This window comes from Cyanistes caeruleus, chromosome 29, assembly GCF_971803275.1.
Source record: "Cyanistes caeruleus chromosome 29, bCyaCae1.hap1.1, whole genome shotgun sequence".
Lineage (NCBI taxonomy): Eukaryota > Metazoa > Chordata > Aves > Passeriformes > Paridae > Cyanistes > Cyanistes caeruleus.
The window spans coordinates 4,310,829-4,328,798 of NC_141729.1; the positions used below are offsets into that span (position 1 = coordinate 4,310,829).

General features: G+C 46.9%; 1 protein-coding gene and 1 long non-coding RNA gene across 3 annotated transcripts in view; one reads left to right on the forward strand and one right to left on the reverse strand.

The window, feature by feature from the left end:
• The window catches only part of ANTXR1 (ANTXR cell adhesion molecule 1), a 45,701-nt gene that overhangs the window by 13,392 nt on the left and 14,339 nt on the right, over nt 1–17,970 (forward strand). For both annotated transcript variants that reach the window (XM_086865226.1, XM_086865225.1), the window contains 6 exons: nt 135–215; nt 5,820–5,880; nt 6,696–6,794; nt 10,215–10,284; nt 10,510–10,588; nt 11,438–11,533. In XM_086865226.1, coding sequence (XP_086721352.1) covers nt 135–215; nt 5,820–5,880; nt 6,696–6,794; nt 10,215–10,284; nt 10,510–10,588; nt 11,438–11,533 — 486 coding nt within the window. The remainder of the gene's footprint in view (nt 1–134; nt 216–5,819; nt 5,881–6,695; nt 6,795–10,214; nt 10,285–10,509; nt 10,589–11,437; nt 11,534–17,970) is intronic.
• Nucleotides 42–16,601, reverse strand: LOC147648945 (uncharacterized). Its single transcript, XR_015279714.1, has 3 exons — nt 10,003–16,601; nt 5,761–7,162; nt 42–290 (listed from the first exon to the last, which is right to left on the reverse strand). It is a non-coding gene; the product is annotated as an uncharacterized LOC147648945 (long non-coding RNA).

The following is a 17,970-nucleotide window of genomic DNA, read 5'->3' on the forward strand; positions in this document are numbered from 1 at the left end:
ACTTGGCTTAGAACAACCTCCCTTGAATCAAACCCAGAGAAAGCATTTGAGGGTTTTATTTCTGAGTTAATCTGGAGAAGTCTTAATTTGCTGGCTAATTGATCTCTGTATTTCTGTTTCTCTTCCTGTGCCAGCTGGCCAGGATTGCTGACAGCAGAGATCACGTTTTCCCAGTCAACGATGGCTTTGAAGCCCTGCAGGGGATCATCGACTCCGTGAGTGTTTGCTCCCATCTCTGAGTCACTCCTGCCCCCATCGGGGTCTGCTTTTCCTGTTTCCACAAGAACCTGCTGAAAGAGAATTCACAGAATTATTTAATCCAAGGGACCCAGCCTTGGTTTGTGCTGAAATGCTGCTCCAGGGTCGGGTTTGTCAATGGTTCCCCAGGTTTCCCTGTTCCTGGCGTTTCCTGCAGGCATTTTTGGGTGCAGTAATAATAATAATGATAATGATAATAATAATAATAGTAATAATAATAACAACAATTATTATTGTTAACAATAATAATAATTGTAACAACTGTGTTATTATTATTTCATTATTTAAATTATTTCATTATTTAATTAATATTTAATTATGTAATAATTGTATTATTATTGTAACAATAATAATAACAATAATAATAATGATAATAATAACTATAACAATAAAAACAACAACAATAATAACAATAATAATGATAACAATAATAATGATAAGAATAACAACAATAATAATAACAATAATAACAATGAAATGATAACAATAACAACAATAATAACAATAAAATGATAATAACGATAATAATAATAACGATAATAATAATAATAATAATAATAATAATAATAATAATAATAATAATAATAATAATAATAATAATAATAAATCAGTGGCTGGGCTGATCTGATTGCTTCCCCTGGCCCCAAAGGATGGGAAATCCATTTGGGGCCTGGTTTGTTCTCATTTTGGGCTGCTTGGGGGTGATAAAAGCCAGATGAAACGTGGGGCTGGGGAGGGGGCTCAGGTTTCTCTGCTCGCAGTGGTCCCACACTATTTGGACAATGCAATTCCAGCAAAACCATTCCCTCAGCACAGGCTCAGCTTTCCCCCGTGCTCTCACGTGCACATGGAACACAATCCCTGGTTTATTGGTTTTATTATTGGTTTTCCTGGCGCTTTCCAAGCTGCCCCAGCTCTCTTGGACAGTCAGGTGTTGCATGTCATCTGAGAAATCAACAAAACAACAACAACAGAGCAGTGCTTCTCCTCTCAGCCCTGCACTCCCTGTGCAGCTGTTTTTAATGAATTCCAGCAGCAGCTCTGAGTCCTTTTCCAGTTGAACTGGGCAGAGGGGGAAGGTTTCAGCCTCCAGGCAGCCAGGGCAGAGCTGCTCCAGCTGAGTGGAGCAAGGTTCCCCAGCTTGGGGAGGGGGTCCCAGGGAAGTGCAGGTGTGCAGAGATGAACCTGGGACCTGAGCACTGGGGAGGAGTCACTGCAGAGGCCTGGAGAGAAGGGAAGTGGTTTTGTGTGTGAAAGGAATGGCAAGGAGGACATCAGTCACCCCAGAGAATGACAAACAATCCGTAGATTCCTGATCCAGCTGGAAAATCAGCTCCCTCTTCCTTACTTTGATCCTTGCCAAAAGCACCCCTGTGCTGGAGCGGTCTGTGCTCACAGGGAATGCTCATGGTGAAATTTGGAAATGGGGAAATGGGGTTTGGAAGCTTCCTCCAGCACAGCAAGGATGCTCAGCCACGTGGAGGGGTCAGGCTGATGCCACAGGGGAAGGAGAGATGCAGTGATGATGAGTCTGGAATTAACTCTGGAGATGGGAATGCCTGGGTTCCTGTGGGTCTGCAGGGATTTGGTGGCAGCTGCCCTGGGTTTCCCCTCCTGGGTGGGTGTTTCCTGCACTTGGAATTGCCTCTGGAGCAGGGAGGAGGGTGGGAGCTGTGAGTGAGAGCTCAGGGACGGCTGAGCGAAGATGTCCAGGGTGGTGGGGCTGGGAACGTTCCTGAGCACCTGCCCTTCCCCTTCTGGAGCCAGAGGTTGGGAGGGAGCAGCTGCAGGAGATCTGCTCCCAGCGTTCCAGGAGGGATTGGCTCCTCCAAGCCCTGGAAATCGAGAGGAAAATCCAATCCCACACTGAGGTCATGCCTAAAAACTTGATTCTTAAAGTGGGAGCTGGGGGTGTTCAGTGCTCTGTCAACTGATCCACCCTGAGAGCGTTCAGGGCCTTTCTCTCCCATGAGTTCAAGTGGGACATTTTTATTGAGCAAACCAATTTCTTTCTCTTCCTCATCGTGCAAAAGCCACTGCTAAAACTCCAGCTTCCCCCTGTTAGTGCCTGAGTGGTCTGAGTTTGTCAGGAGGGAACAATCTGGAGCAGAAGCAGATTTGAGTGATTGCTGCAGGATGGGAAACTAAAGGAAGGAGCTGAATGATTTGATTAAATTTTCCTTCGCTATGAAAAATTTCTGCTGATTTTAAATTAAATTAAATTTAAAGCAAACGAAGCAAGGCTTAGAAGAAAACCTGAAATTCAGCTTCATCTCCTGCCCAGTATGGGTTTGGTAGGAGTGCTGGAGGATCACGAAGGGATGTGGAAGTCAGGATGGGATCCTCACCTGGCTGTACCAGGAGCTGGCTGAGGAGCAGCTCCTGGGACAGAACTCCCTGATCCTTGATTTGTTTTAAAGCAAGCACCAGCTTGGAGTTTATCTCAGAGCTAACCCTGAGCAGGGCTCTGGGAGCTGCAGGCGATGGTGATGGGTGAGCAGAGTGAATTCTGTATGAAATGCAGAAAGGCTTCATCCCTCCAGGTCTGATTTCTGGCAGGGATGACAGAAAGTTCATTCCAGACCAAACTCCACGCTGGCCAGGGAAGGTGTTTATCAGCTGATAACCCCCAGCCTGAGCTGGGCAGCGTTCCTCGTTAATTTTAATGGTGTATGATCCCCTTTCCACTTCCTTCTTCCCCCAAATGCATTTTAAAAAGCACTTAAATGTATTTTTTCTTCAACTTAGCTCATGTAGATATTATTGGACAGGAAACACTTCATAAATAAATGGCTTTTTTGTAATTGGCACCAAGCTCTGGCATTCAGTAATTGGACAGAGCTCGCTAATGAGCACCTGGCATCAGACTGCAGGTCATTCCCACTCGCGCTAATTAGGCAGCAACATTCTATTTATTACACTTCAGCATCCTGTTTGCTAATTAGAATTCCCAGATCTGGTGGAAGGAATGTGGAAGGAGCACTGCTGTGGTGGAGGGAGCTGGCTGTGTGAGCACGAGATCGAGTGGAAGCTTCCAGAAGCTGCAGAATTTCTCTCCCTTTCTTCCCTGGGTGTCCAGAAGGGCCCAGTGACCTCCTGGGCCTCACCTGGGGAAGGTGAATGAGTCAGGCACCTCCAGCCTTCCAGGGGATTTGATTTCCTGGGAAACCAGACCACGAGGATGAGCTGCACCTGCAGCCCACCAAGGCTGTGCACCCAGAAAATTCCAGACCCCGTTAAATCTAAAATGAAGACACTGGATCATTTTCTGATTGCATTTTTTAATGAGGAAGAGACATAAAGGATTTTTCCTTTTTTGCAGTTGTTCTGCCTTTTGCAGTAATCCTGCCTGATGTTCACTTTAAGTAAGGGTGTGTGCTTGGAGAAACTTAATCGAAATCAAAATAAATATTGCAATTGGCACTGTAGAAGTGTTTAGGGGCAGTTTTTAACAGTCATGTAAAGGGATTTGACTGGACTGGGAGATCTGCATCATCTAATTGAGACACCTGCTATTCCCCCTCCGAGCTGCCCCACAGCAGGAGTGTTTGCAATAGCTGAGGAGGGGTCATTAATCTCAAATTTAACCACGTGAGGATCTGCTCCATGAAAAAAAGTCCTGATTGTATTTAAATTCTCTGTGTTTTTCCTTATTGTGTCTATTTTTAATTCTTCTCCTGCTTCTCAGTTCTGTTCTCAGCTGTTGACTTTCTCTTTTTTTTCCACTTGACAGTTCCTGTAAAACCTTGTTCCTGCAAATCTCTCTCCTCACCTGTCAGCCTGCCACCAGCTCAGACCATCCTGCCTCCTTCAATACTTGGTACTTTCAGCCTTCCTTTCTGAATAACTCAAACTTCTGTTTAAATGCTTTAAAAAACAAAGCCTGGCTCTGTGAGTAGCTTTTGCAATTAGGTATTTGAGGCAGGGAGCTGTGACTGTGGAGAAGAGGAAAAAAAAAAACCAAAGTTATCTTTTTTCTTCCAGGGTTTATTGTATTGGTCGCTGTTCTTTCCTTACAGATGTTTCAATTTAAAGTTGGGAAAAGAGTTCTCATGTTGGGCTTGAGCCATCGAGCGATGCTTGGCTGATATTTGCTCTCCTCTTGGAGCTGGGCTGAAGTTTGGTCAGTGCTGCCTGGGGCTGGGGCTGGGGCTGGGGCTGAGCCCCCCAAAGTCTCTGCCCCAGGCTCTGAGCCAGCCCTGGAGGAGCTGGGGCTGGAGGACAGGAGCAGGAACAGCCCGAGGAGCTCCAGCACCATCAGGGAATAAAGAGTGTCCAGCCCCAGCCTCTGCCTGGAGGGCTCAGCCAAGCCTGAGCCCAAGTTTTTGTGTAAATCACTGCGAAAAAGGGCTGCAAGCCAGGGCCAGCCCTCCCAAAGACTCAGCTGTGGTTAAGCCTGGCTTAAACAGAATAAAATTTGGTCTGGAGTGGCAGAGCAGCCTTGGGGATGCCCTCAGGTGAGCTCGAATAAATCAGGTTAAAAACAGAAGTTGAGGAGCGGCTCTGGGAACTTGTGGGATGTTTTAGTGCAAAGTTAAACAGTTTAGATTAAACTTGTGATGTTTGCTTTGGAGCGTTGGGTCCTGAGCGAGTTTGGAGAGGGAGGTGTGGCTGCAAAGGGAGGAGGGGGATGGTGCCTCCACAGCCCCTGGAGGGGGCTGCAGATGGTGGAGAATTCCAGTTCATGGGCTGCAGAACCCAGGGCACCCCTGACCCTGGCACCCCTGACCCTGGCACCGCTGACCCTGGCACCCCTCACCTTCCAACCAGCAACAGCTCAAGGAGGGCAGCCACACCTGCCCTCCTTTATTTATATTATTAATAATGAATATTATTAATAATAAATATATATTTATATAAATATTTATAATTTATATAAATATAAAATTATAATATAATTATATATAAATTATATATTAAATTATATATAATTATATTAGAATTTATATCTTTTATATAAATATATAAACTATAATATAATTATATATAAAATATATATTATATATATTTTACTATATATTATATTTTATATAAATATGAATATATAAACTATAATATAATTATATATAAGTTATGTATTATACTATATATTTATATTATAAATATTTATATTATATATATTTATATTATAAATATTTATATTATATATATTTATATTATATATAAATATATAAATTATATATAATTATATATAATTTATATATTCTATTATATATATTTACATTATATATTTATACTATATATATTTATATTATATCTATTTATATTATATCTATTTATATTATATATTATATTAATATATAAATTATAAATAATTATATATAATAATATAATCTATTATATATAATTATGTATTTATATAAATATAATTTCTATTTATATAAATATAAATAAATATTATAAGTAATATTTTATATTATTTATAATTAAAGCCAAGGGCTGTAATTGTGCCCCAGGTGCTCTGATGAGTTCAGTGTTTATCTGAAACCTGTGCTCACTCACCTGTCACATCTCTGTTTCCATGGAAACCAGGCTGAGGTGCTTCACTTTTTGTCTCTTAGATTTTGAAGAAGTCCTGTATAGAAATCCTGGCAGCAGAACCTTCCAGTATCTGTGCAGGGGGTAAGTCTGAGCTCTTCATGTTGCCTAAAACACAGTTTTCAGTTCATGTCTAATTGCTGGGGATTCACTAATGACCTGAGCCTGAGAACTCTGTGATTTCCCGGGACTATTCCCAGCACGGAGCTCTGGTGCTGTCCCCAAAAGCTGTTCCCCACACACAGCAGGGCTGGAGCAGCTCCCCTGCATGTGCTGGGATGATTTACAGCTTGGCTGAAAACCAGAGGGGCCTGGAGGGGAGCCCAGATTCCAGAGCAAATCTGCTTTTCTTGACAAGTCCAGTGTGCTGGTCCTCGGGGGAGAGGAGAGAGGATGGGGCTGTAAAATGCAAAGACCTGGATCTGCAAAAACGAGGTTTTGTCACTCCTGGGGTGACAATGAGGTTCCTCCTGCTTTGTCTTGGACCATTCTGTGCTCTGAGTGCCTCTCCCAGACACTCACAGGAATTGGGGCTGCTTCCTTTGCAGTTACCTGGGAAAGCAACACTTGAACTTCTCCAAATTATCCGCCACTAGAAGGTTTTTTTGCCTTTTTTCACCCAAACCTTTCTGCCATTTAAAATGGACACTTGGAGAGTGCAAAGCTCAGTGCCCTTGGAGCCTCATGTTTCCACTGCAGGATTGTTTTAAAGCGTGTCCGTGGTGAATTATTTCCTGAACAATTCCTAAACTCCTCAAAATTCAAGTTGAAATTGAGTAGGGAAGAGCGTGGAAATTACATTTTTAAACTTAATGGTGAAACCACCAACTCTAGCAGTCGAAAAGCCGAACTCCCTGAGTTCCTGTGCTTCAATAATAACCCAGAGGCTGTTTTGGCAGAGTCCTTCCAGGTGGTGGTGAGGGGAAATGGATTTCGGCACGCCCGCAACGTGGACAGGGTGCTCTGCAGCTTCAGGATCAACGACACCGTCACCCTCAGTAAGAGCTCCTCGAATTCCCTTTATTTCCTCTCTGCCCTGGCAGGGATCTGCATCTTGAAACACGGTGCCTGTGGGATGGGCAGCTCTCAGTTTGCAGGATGCAGAAGGGATTTGTTTTTTAAGAGGCAGATTGTGTGACTGACAGAGCGTGAGTGAGTTTGAGGGGGGTGGAAACACCCAGGGAAGAGAAGAAAATTGTGTTAAGTCAGGTCTGTGATGTGCACTGAGATCCCCTGGGCTGGCAGCACTGAGAACCTCACTGCTTTCCTCTGAGCCTTGTGGGAACCCAGATAATTCACAGTTCAATCCACAATTCATCCTTCCCAGCACTGATATCCAGATATTGCATTGCAGGCAGCCCTGAGCCTGTTCAGGATGAAATAAACACATGAATTAGCTCTGCAAAGTGGAGATGCAAGGGCTCAGTGTGCTCAGAGCCCCTGGCTGAGCTGTTCTGTGCAGCTGGGGGGGTTTGCTGGGGCTGGGTGCCCTGGCTGGGATGTCAGCGAGCCCTGGGGCAGCTGTGGGACTCCTGTGCTCCTGCAGTGGCCTCCTGCAGGAGGAAACCCTCTGCTCTCGCCAATTCCTGCGTCACCCAGCAGAAACCTTGGCTGGCCCTGGTGCACTAAATTCAGATGTGGCCAGTGCTGGGGGTGGCAGGAGCTGGAGGGCTCAGGGCACTCATTCCTGGAAGCATCCTGAGGAATTTGGGAATGCCATCCCTCAGCTCCCCCTGCCCAGGGTCCGCTTTGGGCAGGCACAGACACAGGGAATGCTGTGTGAGGGTGTCCTCACCCCAAACACTGACCTGCTGAGGAGGAGGAGGAGGAGGAGGAGGAGGAGGAGGAGGAGGAGGAGGAATCCTTCCTCCCTCTGTGCTCGCTGCAGCTCCAGCCCAGCCATTTTTTATGGTGTCTGTCATCACAATCCCACTGTAGCCTTCAGGAAAGATCAGATTATCCTAACACAGCCCGTGGGCTTTTTGAGTTTGAAGCTGTGTCCACAGAAAGGATGTGGAGAATGAGGTCCAGGCCCTCTGAGCCATGGATTTGTGGTGTCCTGAATTGCTGCAGAGGTGAGCACTGAGCTCACCCTCCCTGCCACGGCACCAGCTCCTCTCCTGCTCTCAGCTGGAGTTGTGGCGTGGCAGGAAAAGGCCACAAACCCAAATTCTGTGTTCAGCCCCTCCCTGAGTGAGGGAGCCCAGCAGTTCCCAAACCCAGGTGGGAACAGCTCTGCTGGGCTTGAGCTGCTCTGTGGGACATCCCAGAGCCTGCAGCCCCTGCCTGCTGCTCCCAAAAACTCTCTCCCTGAGAGAAATGAACCAGGATTTTATGGAAACCTCATGGAGGTTGGAAAGCTCAGCTGTCTTTGTTTGCTTCTCTGCCTGTGATTGTATCAGGGAGAGAGGCATTTTTAAAGATAACACTAAGCCAGCAGTTCCTGAAACCTTCAATTATCCCACATGAGATGCAGCGAGCACGGCTAGGACGTGCTGAGGTTAAAGGCATGAGCTAATGGGGTTTTATTGGGATTATTGGCAGGGAAAAGTGGCAGGTGAAGAGAGCTTCGACTCATAATGTTCATAGTTATGGGATTTAAAAAAAAGAGGAACATCTGTAGAAACCATGAGGAATATTTGGCTGAGCAGAGCTGTAATCAGATGCATGTTCTGCAGCAGGACCTGGGAGAATTGGGTTCAGCCTGCTCAGAGTTAAAAGTAATTATCCAGTGCAGTGACTTATGACTGATCTGTGGTGCTAAAATGTCTGAGTCTGCCCAGGCTGTGCGGGAGCCAGCAGAGATAGCTCTGGGCAGAGAGGCTGAGCTCTGTCCTCAGCAATTGAAAGCTGAATGGAGAGATCAAAAGCTGGTGGAGGAGCAGGCACCACAGCAGAGCTGGGCTGGATCTGCTGCACTCCAGTGAATGCTCTGCATGCTTGGCCAAACCCATCCTCTGCACAAACCTGCCTGGATTTGCTTTATCCAGACAAATATGGGAGCAGGACAGAGCAGGGGATCAGCACTGGGGGATGCAGGGGGGCACTGGATCCCCAGACTGCCCAAAAAACATCTCCTAAAAATCGTCTCCTGTTTTTAGATCCTGCCAGATTGCTCCACTTCCCCCACCTTTCGTTCCTCCTGGCAGCACAGTGCTTTTCTTGTGAGATCCTCTTTGCTTTCTGGGGGTTTTTTTTGAGGGGCTTGTGCTTTTGTGTTAAAGCATCCTGCATATATCGAAGCTTTTATGATTATGGTTAGGAAATATTCCAAGTCCTGGCTTGCCAGAAGGTTACACCCTGCTAATGGCATAAGAAATCATTCACTTTTGCAGGGAATAATAGATTTTCCAGGCTGCACTGAGCTCTTCAGGTGCAGGAACTCTGAGCATGGAATTGCTGGAGCCTGAGCAGCACCAGGGACCTGCTCAAAAGGGGCACCCAAGGAGCCCAGAACCAAAAGGACACCCAGGGCAGCAAAGCCCTGAGCGCTCTGCCCTCCCTCCCCAGCCCTTCCAGCAGTGCAAAGCACAAAATCCAACCCCTGGCACGAGATGTGGAGCTGGGGAGCCTTCAGCCAGAGTTATGCAAACCAAATGGATGCTCTTTTGTTTAGAGCAGAGGGAAAGAGTGGCTCATTTTTGCGGCGAAACACAAACATTCTCCAAACAAACTAATCCGTGCCTGCAGCCAGCCTGGAGCTCCCCCGGGGCACCCCGGCCTGATAAACTTTCTAGAGAGATGGGACTTGGGAGAGAAAGAGAAACAAAAAGCTGACCAGATCTGAGTAAAAGGCCTTGTAAGATGAAGCAGCTTTTGTTCTAGTGAACGCTGGCACAGAGGAGCCTTTGGCTGCCAGAGTTAGCAAAGGAGAAAACAAGAGGCTGATCTTCGTTTTCTCGGCGTGTGTGTGTGCTGAGACGATGTCATAAATTCACAGGAGTTCATGATATTGCGGTAAATCAGGGTGAGAACAGCACGGTGGGGCCAGATGTGGCAGCACAGCTGGAAATGTCAGCTGGGAAATGGGCTGGGCAGTTCCTGGGGATCCCCCAGTGGTGGCACAAAGCTCTCACTCAGGTGCACAGAGCAGGAATAGCAGTGCTCCTGCTCCTCTCACTCGCTTTTGAACCAGTGTAATTCAGTTAAAAAGGTTTAACTTCTGCCTTAAAATGCAAAATTTTCTGCAATATACAACTTTCTTACCTTGGATGTGTCTGTTTCACCTGGGCTGAACCTCTGCTCTGACCTTCCAAAGATCTCCACACCTCCAGCTCTGCTGTGCCTCTGACACGTGGGGCAGCTCTTCATCCCCACCTCATTTATATCCCAGGAGTGAGCAAAACCATTGTTTAAACTTCTTCCTTAGGGCCTGTGTGACTGATTTGGCAGTGAATGACATTATTTCCCCTTTCCAGATGAGAAGCCTTTCGTGGTGGAGGACACCTACCTGCTGTGCCCGGCGCCCGTGCTGAGAGAAGTTGGCATGTACGTTTTTCCTGCCCCAAAATTCAAAATCTGCCTGTGGGGAGATGGGTGTGGGTCTCCCCACGGTTCTGTGGATCATTTTGGGGTCCTGAGCTGCCGTTCTCTCGTGTCCAGCAGCAGCTGTGCTCTGGAGCAGGGGGACAGGCAGGGAATTATCCCGATTTCTGAGACCCCGGCTACCAGCGGTGCATGAGCTGCCCTGATTTCCTTCTTGGCTTTTTCCAGGGAAGCAGCTCTTCAAGTCAGCATGAACGATGGGCTGAGCTTCATCTCCAGCTCTGTCATCATCTCCAGCACGCACTGTGTGAGTTGTGATGTCCTGAGATGCTCCTGTTGGGATTTAACACAGCAGTGGGTGTGTTCCAGCAGCAGCAGTTACCCCTCGAAGGTCTGAGCGTGTGGCAAGGTGACATTTCCCTGTCACCTGTGCCAGGTGTGCCCAAGCCCTTGAGCCTCCAGTGGATGCCTCAGGCTCCAGGGAATGTCCAAGGGAGGGGAGAATTGCCAAGGCCGTGTTTGGGGACAGGAAGGCAGGGCCAAGTAAGAGCATCTCGGAGCAAAGCCAGGATGGGAATTGAAATAAGCTTTTGTTCATCCCCTAAAATGCTCCCAGAAGAGGAAAAACCACTCGTGACCTCTTGCTCTGGTGGCTCTCAGACCCAAAACTGCAGAGCTCTTCCCGGTGGGAGAGCAGGGGATGTCACCAGATCCAATAATCCCAATAAATGGTTTGGGATGTTGGCTGAGGTGTTTGGGGTGGGAACAGCCCCCGAGCTCTGCCAGTGCCAGCTGAGAGGTTTGGGAGCCCTGGGAGGCTCTGGGGACTCCACAGCCTCAGCACAGCCGGCTGTCCCCGCTCTCTCCTGTGGCACTTTGAAAGAATGAAGGAATTTTCACCTTTGTGTTAATCAACAGTGAATTGATTTGACCTTTAAATGTGGAGAAAGTCAGAAAATCAAGAGAGGTTTTTTAGCCTGGTGGTAAAAAACAATGACCTTTCACTGAAGGCTTGTTTTTGCCTGAAAATGAAATGAAAAATGAAAATTAAATGGCATTAATAACCATCACTAAGGTGTCAGTAAATAGAGAGGGGCCTTGGGGACAGAGCTGGGGAGGGTGACACAGGTGTCACTCGCTCTCTGTTCTCCTCCAGTCCGACGGGACCATCCTGGCCATCGCCCTGCTCATCCTCTTCCTCCTGCTGGCCTTGGCTCTGCTCTGGTGGTTCTGGCCCCTCTGCTGCACCGTGGTAAGTGACAGAAATCAGCAGCACAGAGCAGAATTTCGGTGCTGAGCAGAAACGAGGGGGAAGGAGGCAGAGTTTTCCACGGGACTGGTCCCAGAAAGGAGCAGCATTTCTGTCACTGCTTTGGGTTTCTGTTTCATCTGGGTTAGACCCGTGGAACAGCAGTGTTGCCAACACCCAAACCTCGTCAGGAGCCTGTTAGTCTCGTGTTTTGGTCACAAAATGGAAATAGTTTGCTGAAATGTATTCCTGCCATGGCTGTTCTGGATTTTCTAACGCTGGAGGGCTCCTGTAGAAGGGCAGGGTTGATCAGCCCATGCTGCAGTCCCGGTTCTGCCTCAGAAACAAGGAGAAGACATTTCTAGGAGTCCAAATTTTCACAAGATGAGCTGTGTTTCCTGGATCACCGTGTCTGAAAAGCGTTTGGAACATCCCAGTGACAGTGGAAGTCCGACTGTGCTTCATTGAGCATCGTCTTTCCTCCAGGTCCTTTCACAAAAGTTCAGCAGAGTTAATTCTTTAAAAGGGCAGAGAGAAAAATCCCCAGTGCAGAGCAGAGAGCTTTGGAGCTCCACTTGCTGCAGGATGAGTCTCTGTGCTGAGACTCGTTATCCAGAACAAGGATGGAAATCTTGCAGGAAAAATCTTAATTGTCTATTTCTGTTCCTGGCTGAAAATGGGGATTAAATGCTTCTCTTCACAGTAGTTTGGCACCTCTGTCCCAAAATGAAAACCAGAATGGAAAAAAAATATTTATTTGGACTTTCAGAACAATGAAAAAAATTGGTTCTAAAATTGGCCAAGGGATTAGCAGCGTGGTGGGTTGCTCAGAGTTATTTGTCTAAACTAGATGGCACATCCCCAGAGGAGCTGGGCCAACTTTTTGTTGGCACATCTCGATGGAAGTCAGAGGAGATGTGCCCTGTGCAGATGTTTGCACTGGGACCTGGAGGAGAATTGAGGGGATGAAGGGAAAATGCTGTCAGTGGTGCTGCTGGTTTCAGGTTCTGTGAGAGCAGGGAGATGAAGCTGATGAGAAAAAGGCATTAATAAATGCAAGCAGCAGGGTGTGGAGGGGATGTGGAGCTGTTGTGAGGGCACTGTGGCACTGGAATCGTGTGAGGACAGTGGTGGTGTAAAACCCTGGGTGTGAAAAACAGCCCAGATAAGCAAGGTGGGTGCAGCAGAGAGAGGGAGTCTCTGTTCCACATGAAACTTTATAAGCTTAATCATTTCCAGATTTAAATCCTCCACTTAAAAACATTTGTTGTAGATAAAAGTTTTCCTCACTCTCCTCCTTTACCTCCCACATTCCCTCCTAGCAAGGTCTGCAAGTGGGGACTGTCTCTCTGATATTTTTCCAGTGTAGTCAAACACTTCCCTGTAGCTGTTGGAAAGATTTTTATTCCAAGAGGAATATGAAATCTTGGAATAAAATCATTGAAATTTCATAGGAGTATGAAATCTCTTCCACCTCCCCAGAAGGGCACCCGGTGTGTTTGGCAGAGGGTCAGCAGCCAGGATGCCTCACTGTGCACTGCAAAAATTCTGTGAAATTCAAGATAAACCCGTGGAGGGGAGCCCAGCCTGTCAGGGGATGGGGAAAGGGAGCCCAGCAGAGCCTCACTGTGCACTGCAAAAATTCTGTGAAATTAAGGATAAAACCATGGAGGGGAGCCCAGACTGTCAGGGGATGGGGATAGGGAGCCCAGCAGAGCTTTGTGGCTGCTCTGGAAGTGGCACAGGGAGGAATTCAGTGTTGTCAGAAGTGAATTAAGGGCAGAGGAGCTGCCTTGCACAACAGCCCAGAGCTCCAACCTCGAATAACCAAACCACAGACCCGGAGACATCGCCGTGGATTCCAGCCCAGGGACGTCTCAGAGATAATTGTGGATGTGTCCAGGGGAAAAAGGAAAAAAAAACACAACAAACTCTTCTCCCACCAAGAATAAATTTGTTTCTGAGTGACAAGCACATTTCTAAACCCTGAAATTCCTCTTGGCATGCTTTTTAATTAAATAAGAGTCATTACTATCCAGCAGTTCTTCAGGAAAGACACTGAGCCAGCTTCATCCCTGGAGTAAATGGACTGGAGTCAACAGACTCACTCTGAAGGTTTATCTGGAACCCAGTATCTCCTTGGCATGAGCCCATGAAGGAATGCTGTTTCCAAATGTATCCAGCTTTATTGGTCTCAGAAGTATTCTGGGATGAAGTCTGGAATTTACCACTGGGTTTACAGTAGAGGCAATTGTTGCTTAGTGAATCAGAGCAATAATAACTCTTTGCTGTGCCTGATACACCAGCACAGGCAGAAATTTCCCTGGATACCTGTGGAGGATATTACAAAAGCATGGGAGGCAGGCACTAACCTCTCCAAAGGCTGTAGGTTTATTGAATAGCAGAGAACAAAGAAGCAATTCTGCTGTGTGAACTCCCCAGCGCTGCACTCACAACAAGAATGATGGCAAGAAGGAAAACAAGGACACACAGACACCTCCAAAGGGGTGTGACCCCACCTTTCCTGAGCTGAGCACATTCCAGCTCCTGCCTTCCCCCAGTCACTGCTTCTCTTCCCATCCCAGACATCCACAGCAGGAGCTGTGTGTGCAGGAGGATGCTCAGCTGCCCAGGCCTGAAATTGTTCTGGGTAAACAATTAAAAAAAAATCTGAGGCCAACATGAGCCTCAGGTTTAATGTAGAGGAAATAAACCCCCAAAAGTGTCTTGAGGAGGACTTAGCAGGCACCTTGTTAGATTGGCTTGGAAATGGAGCTGCTTCAAGGGTTTGGATGCAGAGTGAAGGCAGAATTAATGAAATAGCTGGAAGGTCTGGCTGTGCTGGGATGGTCTCCCTCGCTGGGGTGCTGCTCATCCATCACCTCCTCCCAGGTTTGAGTCTCTGCCTCCCCTCTGCAGCCATCCAGGGTGGCTGAGAGGCTGGGCTGGGTTGTTTGCCCACTAGAAAATCTTCTCCACCTCACTCATTTTCATACTGGAGTGATTTTAGATGCAGGGGTGTGGCTGGCAGATAAATGAGGTGTTGCTATGAGCACCTCACAGCAGTTTTAACTTTAAAGCTGTTTTCTGGAAGTAAGCATGGAAGAACCCAGCAATCTGTTTGGCTCTCAGTCTGTACTGCAGCTGACCAGAAGTTTTGGAAACAAAGAGCTGGATGGAGAAAATGCAGAAAATATAGATTAAAACCACATGGCTGAACTGGTGGAAGAGAAGGGGAGGGAATGCATAGGCTCTGAACAACCCTGAAGAGCTATAAAATGGCAGGATGGAGATTCCTTACCAAGATCCCATTCCCACCAACTCCCGTGAGCACAGCTCTTCTGCACTTGTGCTGAGAAGGGAGAACAGGATCATGTAAGCAGAAAATTCAGCAGAAATCTGTGAGTGAGGGCTCCTGTGCACAGCTCAAAGTGGCCACGATGCTTTTCCTTTGCCCAGAAAAGGGATTTCATCTCTGTGGTCTTGCCAAGAAAGTGGGTCAGATGCTTGGAGCACACCCCAGGGCTTCTGGGCTGCTTTATCTGTGTGAGTGGAGCAGCTCAGGAAAGGGGAACCACCTATGCAGACACTGCATTGCTGCCTGCATTCCCTGCAGAGCTGCATGCCAGCCCCAGACTGCACCAGGATGAATTAAGATGATTAAATATAAACAATTAAGAGAATGATTTTTCTCTCCATGACGTCCTGTCTTTCTGAAGTGGATGATTTTGACATGTACTATGATCCTGTGTTGAAGTTGGTTTGTACAGTTCACCTCCAAATCTTTGGGGTGAAGAGGCCTTTTCTTGCACTTTTTATCTGTTAAAATTGAGCTTCCTGAATCTCCTCCCAGGCTGACAAAAGAGGTGAACTTAAAAGGATGAGTTAACTTTCCATTGGACTTCCTTTACCTCTTACTTGAATCCCTGAGAAGAAGATTGCATTTTATTGCAGGCAAAGAAATTGGGACAAGCCCCTGCTCGTGTTAGCTTTGGGGTGTAGAGCAGATCCCCGAGGATTTAATGGATACTGAGAAGACACAGAAGATATGACAAAAAAAAAAAAGGAAATGTTCCTTTACCCAGCTCATACCTCAAATATGAAACAGTCACAGGACTGAGAGGTCAAAACTATAAATATGTAACGGGAAAAAAAATAGGAAATTAGTCAGATGGATCATAGTTAATGCTATGAAAAATCCTTGTTTATTAAGAGAGCAAGAATATATATTCGGTGTTTTCCAGAAGAATGAAGGTAATTAAGGACAAAAATAATCTGCTCAGTTAACAGCATGCTTCCAAACTTGTAATCCCAATTAGAGGCAAAGTCCTTTGTTTCTTATTTTGTACTGTTTGCTTCATTTGAAATGATGATCTGTTTGCTTCATTTGAAATGATGATCTGTCCCATCCTAAAGCAGATAGCTCCTCTGACAAGAAACATATTGCCCCTATTTATCATGGAAAACTCCAAGGATAGTTGCTGTGTGATTGCTGGAGATTTCTGGGCTCCCAAGACAGAAAACATCCTAGACACATTCCTGGAATATGCAAAATTTGGATTCAGCGTGTGCTTTCTTATGCCTGACTGGCTACAGAAATTTCAGGGCAACAGAAAATTTATCCCTCCCAATGTTTTTAACCTTCCAGGAGGTGGCTGATAGAATTCCTCTGCTTTTCCGCTGGGTTATCCATCAGAAACAGCTGCTCCTCCATGGGCCTGAGGCACGGAGTGGCTCAGCTAACAGAGACCTGTCCTTCACAGGCGTGTTGGGAACAGTGCTGAAAGGCAAAGAATTACTTCACTGTCCCGAATTTTCACAGCTGAGTGTGTGGAAATGCTGACAGCTGCTCTCCAAGCTCCTTCCAAGGAAAAAGGAAAAGCCAAGGAAAGCCAGGGGCCGTCTCTCCCCACCTTCACCCTTAGGAACAAAAGAGCCTCGCCAGGTTTTTGTGCGGAGCCCCTCAGGTGTTCCCCACCTGGAGAGCAAACCGAGGCTGAAGCATCGTGTTCTGCTTGTCCCAAACACAGGGAGAGGAGCCCAGGGAGGGTTTGGGGTCACCCAAACGCTTGTGACCAAACACCGCGGCCTCGCCAGGCCGAGCTCGCCGCGTGCCAGGCCTGGCCCGCTCCCAGCTGCTCCTTCAGCAGCTCCTGGGGCTCACCTGGATGGCCACAACCAGGTGTCCGTGTGGGTGTGACCTCACAGGGCCCTGGGATGGCGTTTTTGATGGCGTTTTTCCATCTTTTGGGTTGTTTCTGGTTGTGCCAAGTGCGTGGGGCCTGTGGGCCTGGGCCTTCGGCCTTGCCCTGGGCTACCACTCAGAGAAACGGTCTGGGTGTCCCTAAAATGAGGGCCTGGGTGTCCCCAAAATGAGTCTGGGTGTCCCAAATGAGGGTCTGGGTGTCCCAAATGAGGGTCTGAGTGTCCCCAAAATGAGTCTGGGTGTCCCAAATGAGGGTCTCAGGGTTAGGCTGCCCCAGAGTGAGGATTTCATGCACACAGAGCTGTAGCAGTAAGAATCCAAAAGGGAGAAGGAAAAGATTTGTGTTATTTGAAGGCCTGGGCAGCGAGTCAGAAATGAGATTTTTTTTTTGTAAGACTTGAACTTTGAAAGGTCGTACAGGCTCAAAGGCACAGGAGATTGAACTCCCCCATCTCTAGACTTGTCCAAATTAACCAATCCATGCTGCCAATTTACTGGGAGCTCAGTTGCTCTTAGAAGTGCAAAGCACTCAAAAATGGAAGGAATGTCTTTTTTTTCCCCCTCTTTGCCTGTGATAGAAAACACTTGATCTGTTTACAGCAGTCAGTCAGTTTGTGTGTGAATATGGGAAGGAATGCAGATGTATGGAATACAGCCATCTCCTCACCTCCAGGTGTGTAACCTCCACTGATCCTGGCTGAGAAGTTTGGATGCTTAGCTGGATCAAATTCGGATGGTTTATTCTGATGTTTCATTCCAATGTAAATGAAACTCCCCTGGAACCCGTGATGTTCCTTCCCCTGCAGCAGGGGATGCTCCAGGAGGGAACTAGGTGGTCCCAGCAGGTACATTTTGGATCAGATATCTGAAGTTTCACAGTGCCTGATGGGTTCAATGCTCAGGGATTTGGTTCAAAAGGAGATCTGTTGACAAATGCTGCCCGTCAGACTGAACAAGATTAATGTGAGAAGGTGTCCTGTGTCTTTTGGTGAGTTGCACCCTCTGTCAGTGCTGATCGTGTCAAGGGACATGGAGGAGATGGTGCTGTCTCCATCTGACACCTCTGAGGATGCTGATATCCAGACTTTCCTTTCCTACTGGCATGCAGACAACTTTTCATCCACTTTCCACAGAATCCCAGAGTTATTTAGGTTGTAAAAGACATTTGAGATCACCAAGTTCAGCCAGTCCCCACTTTGTCACCCAGGGCACTGAGTGCCACCTCCAGGGATGG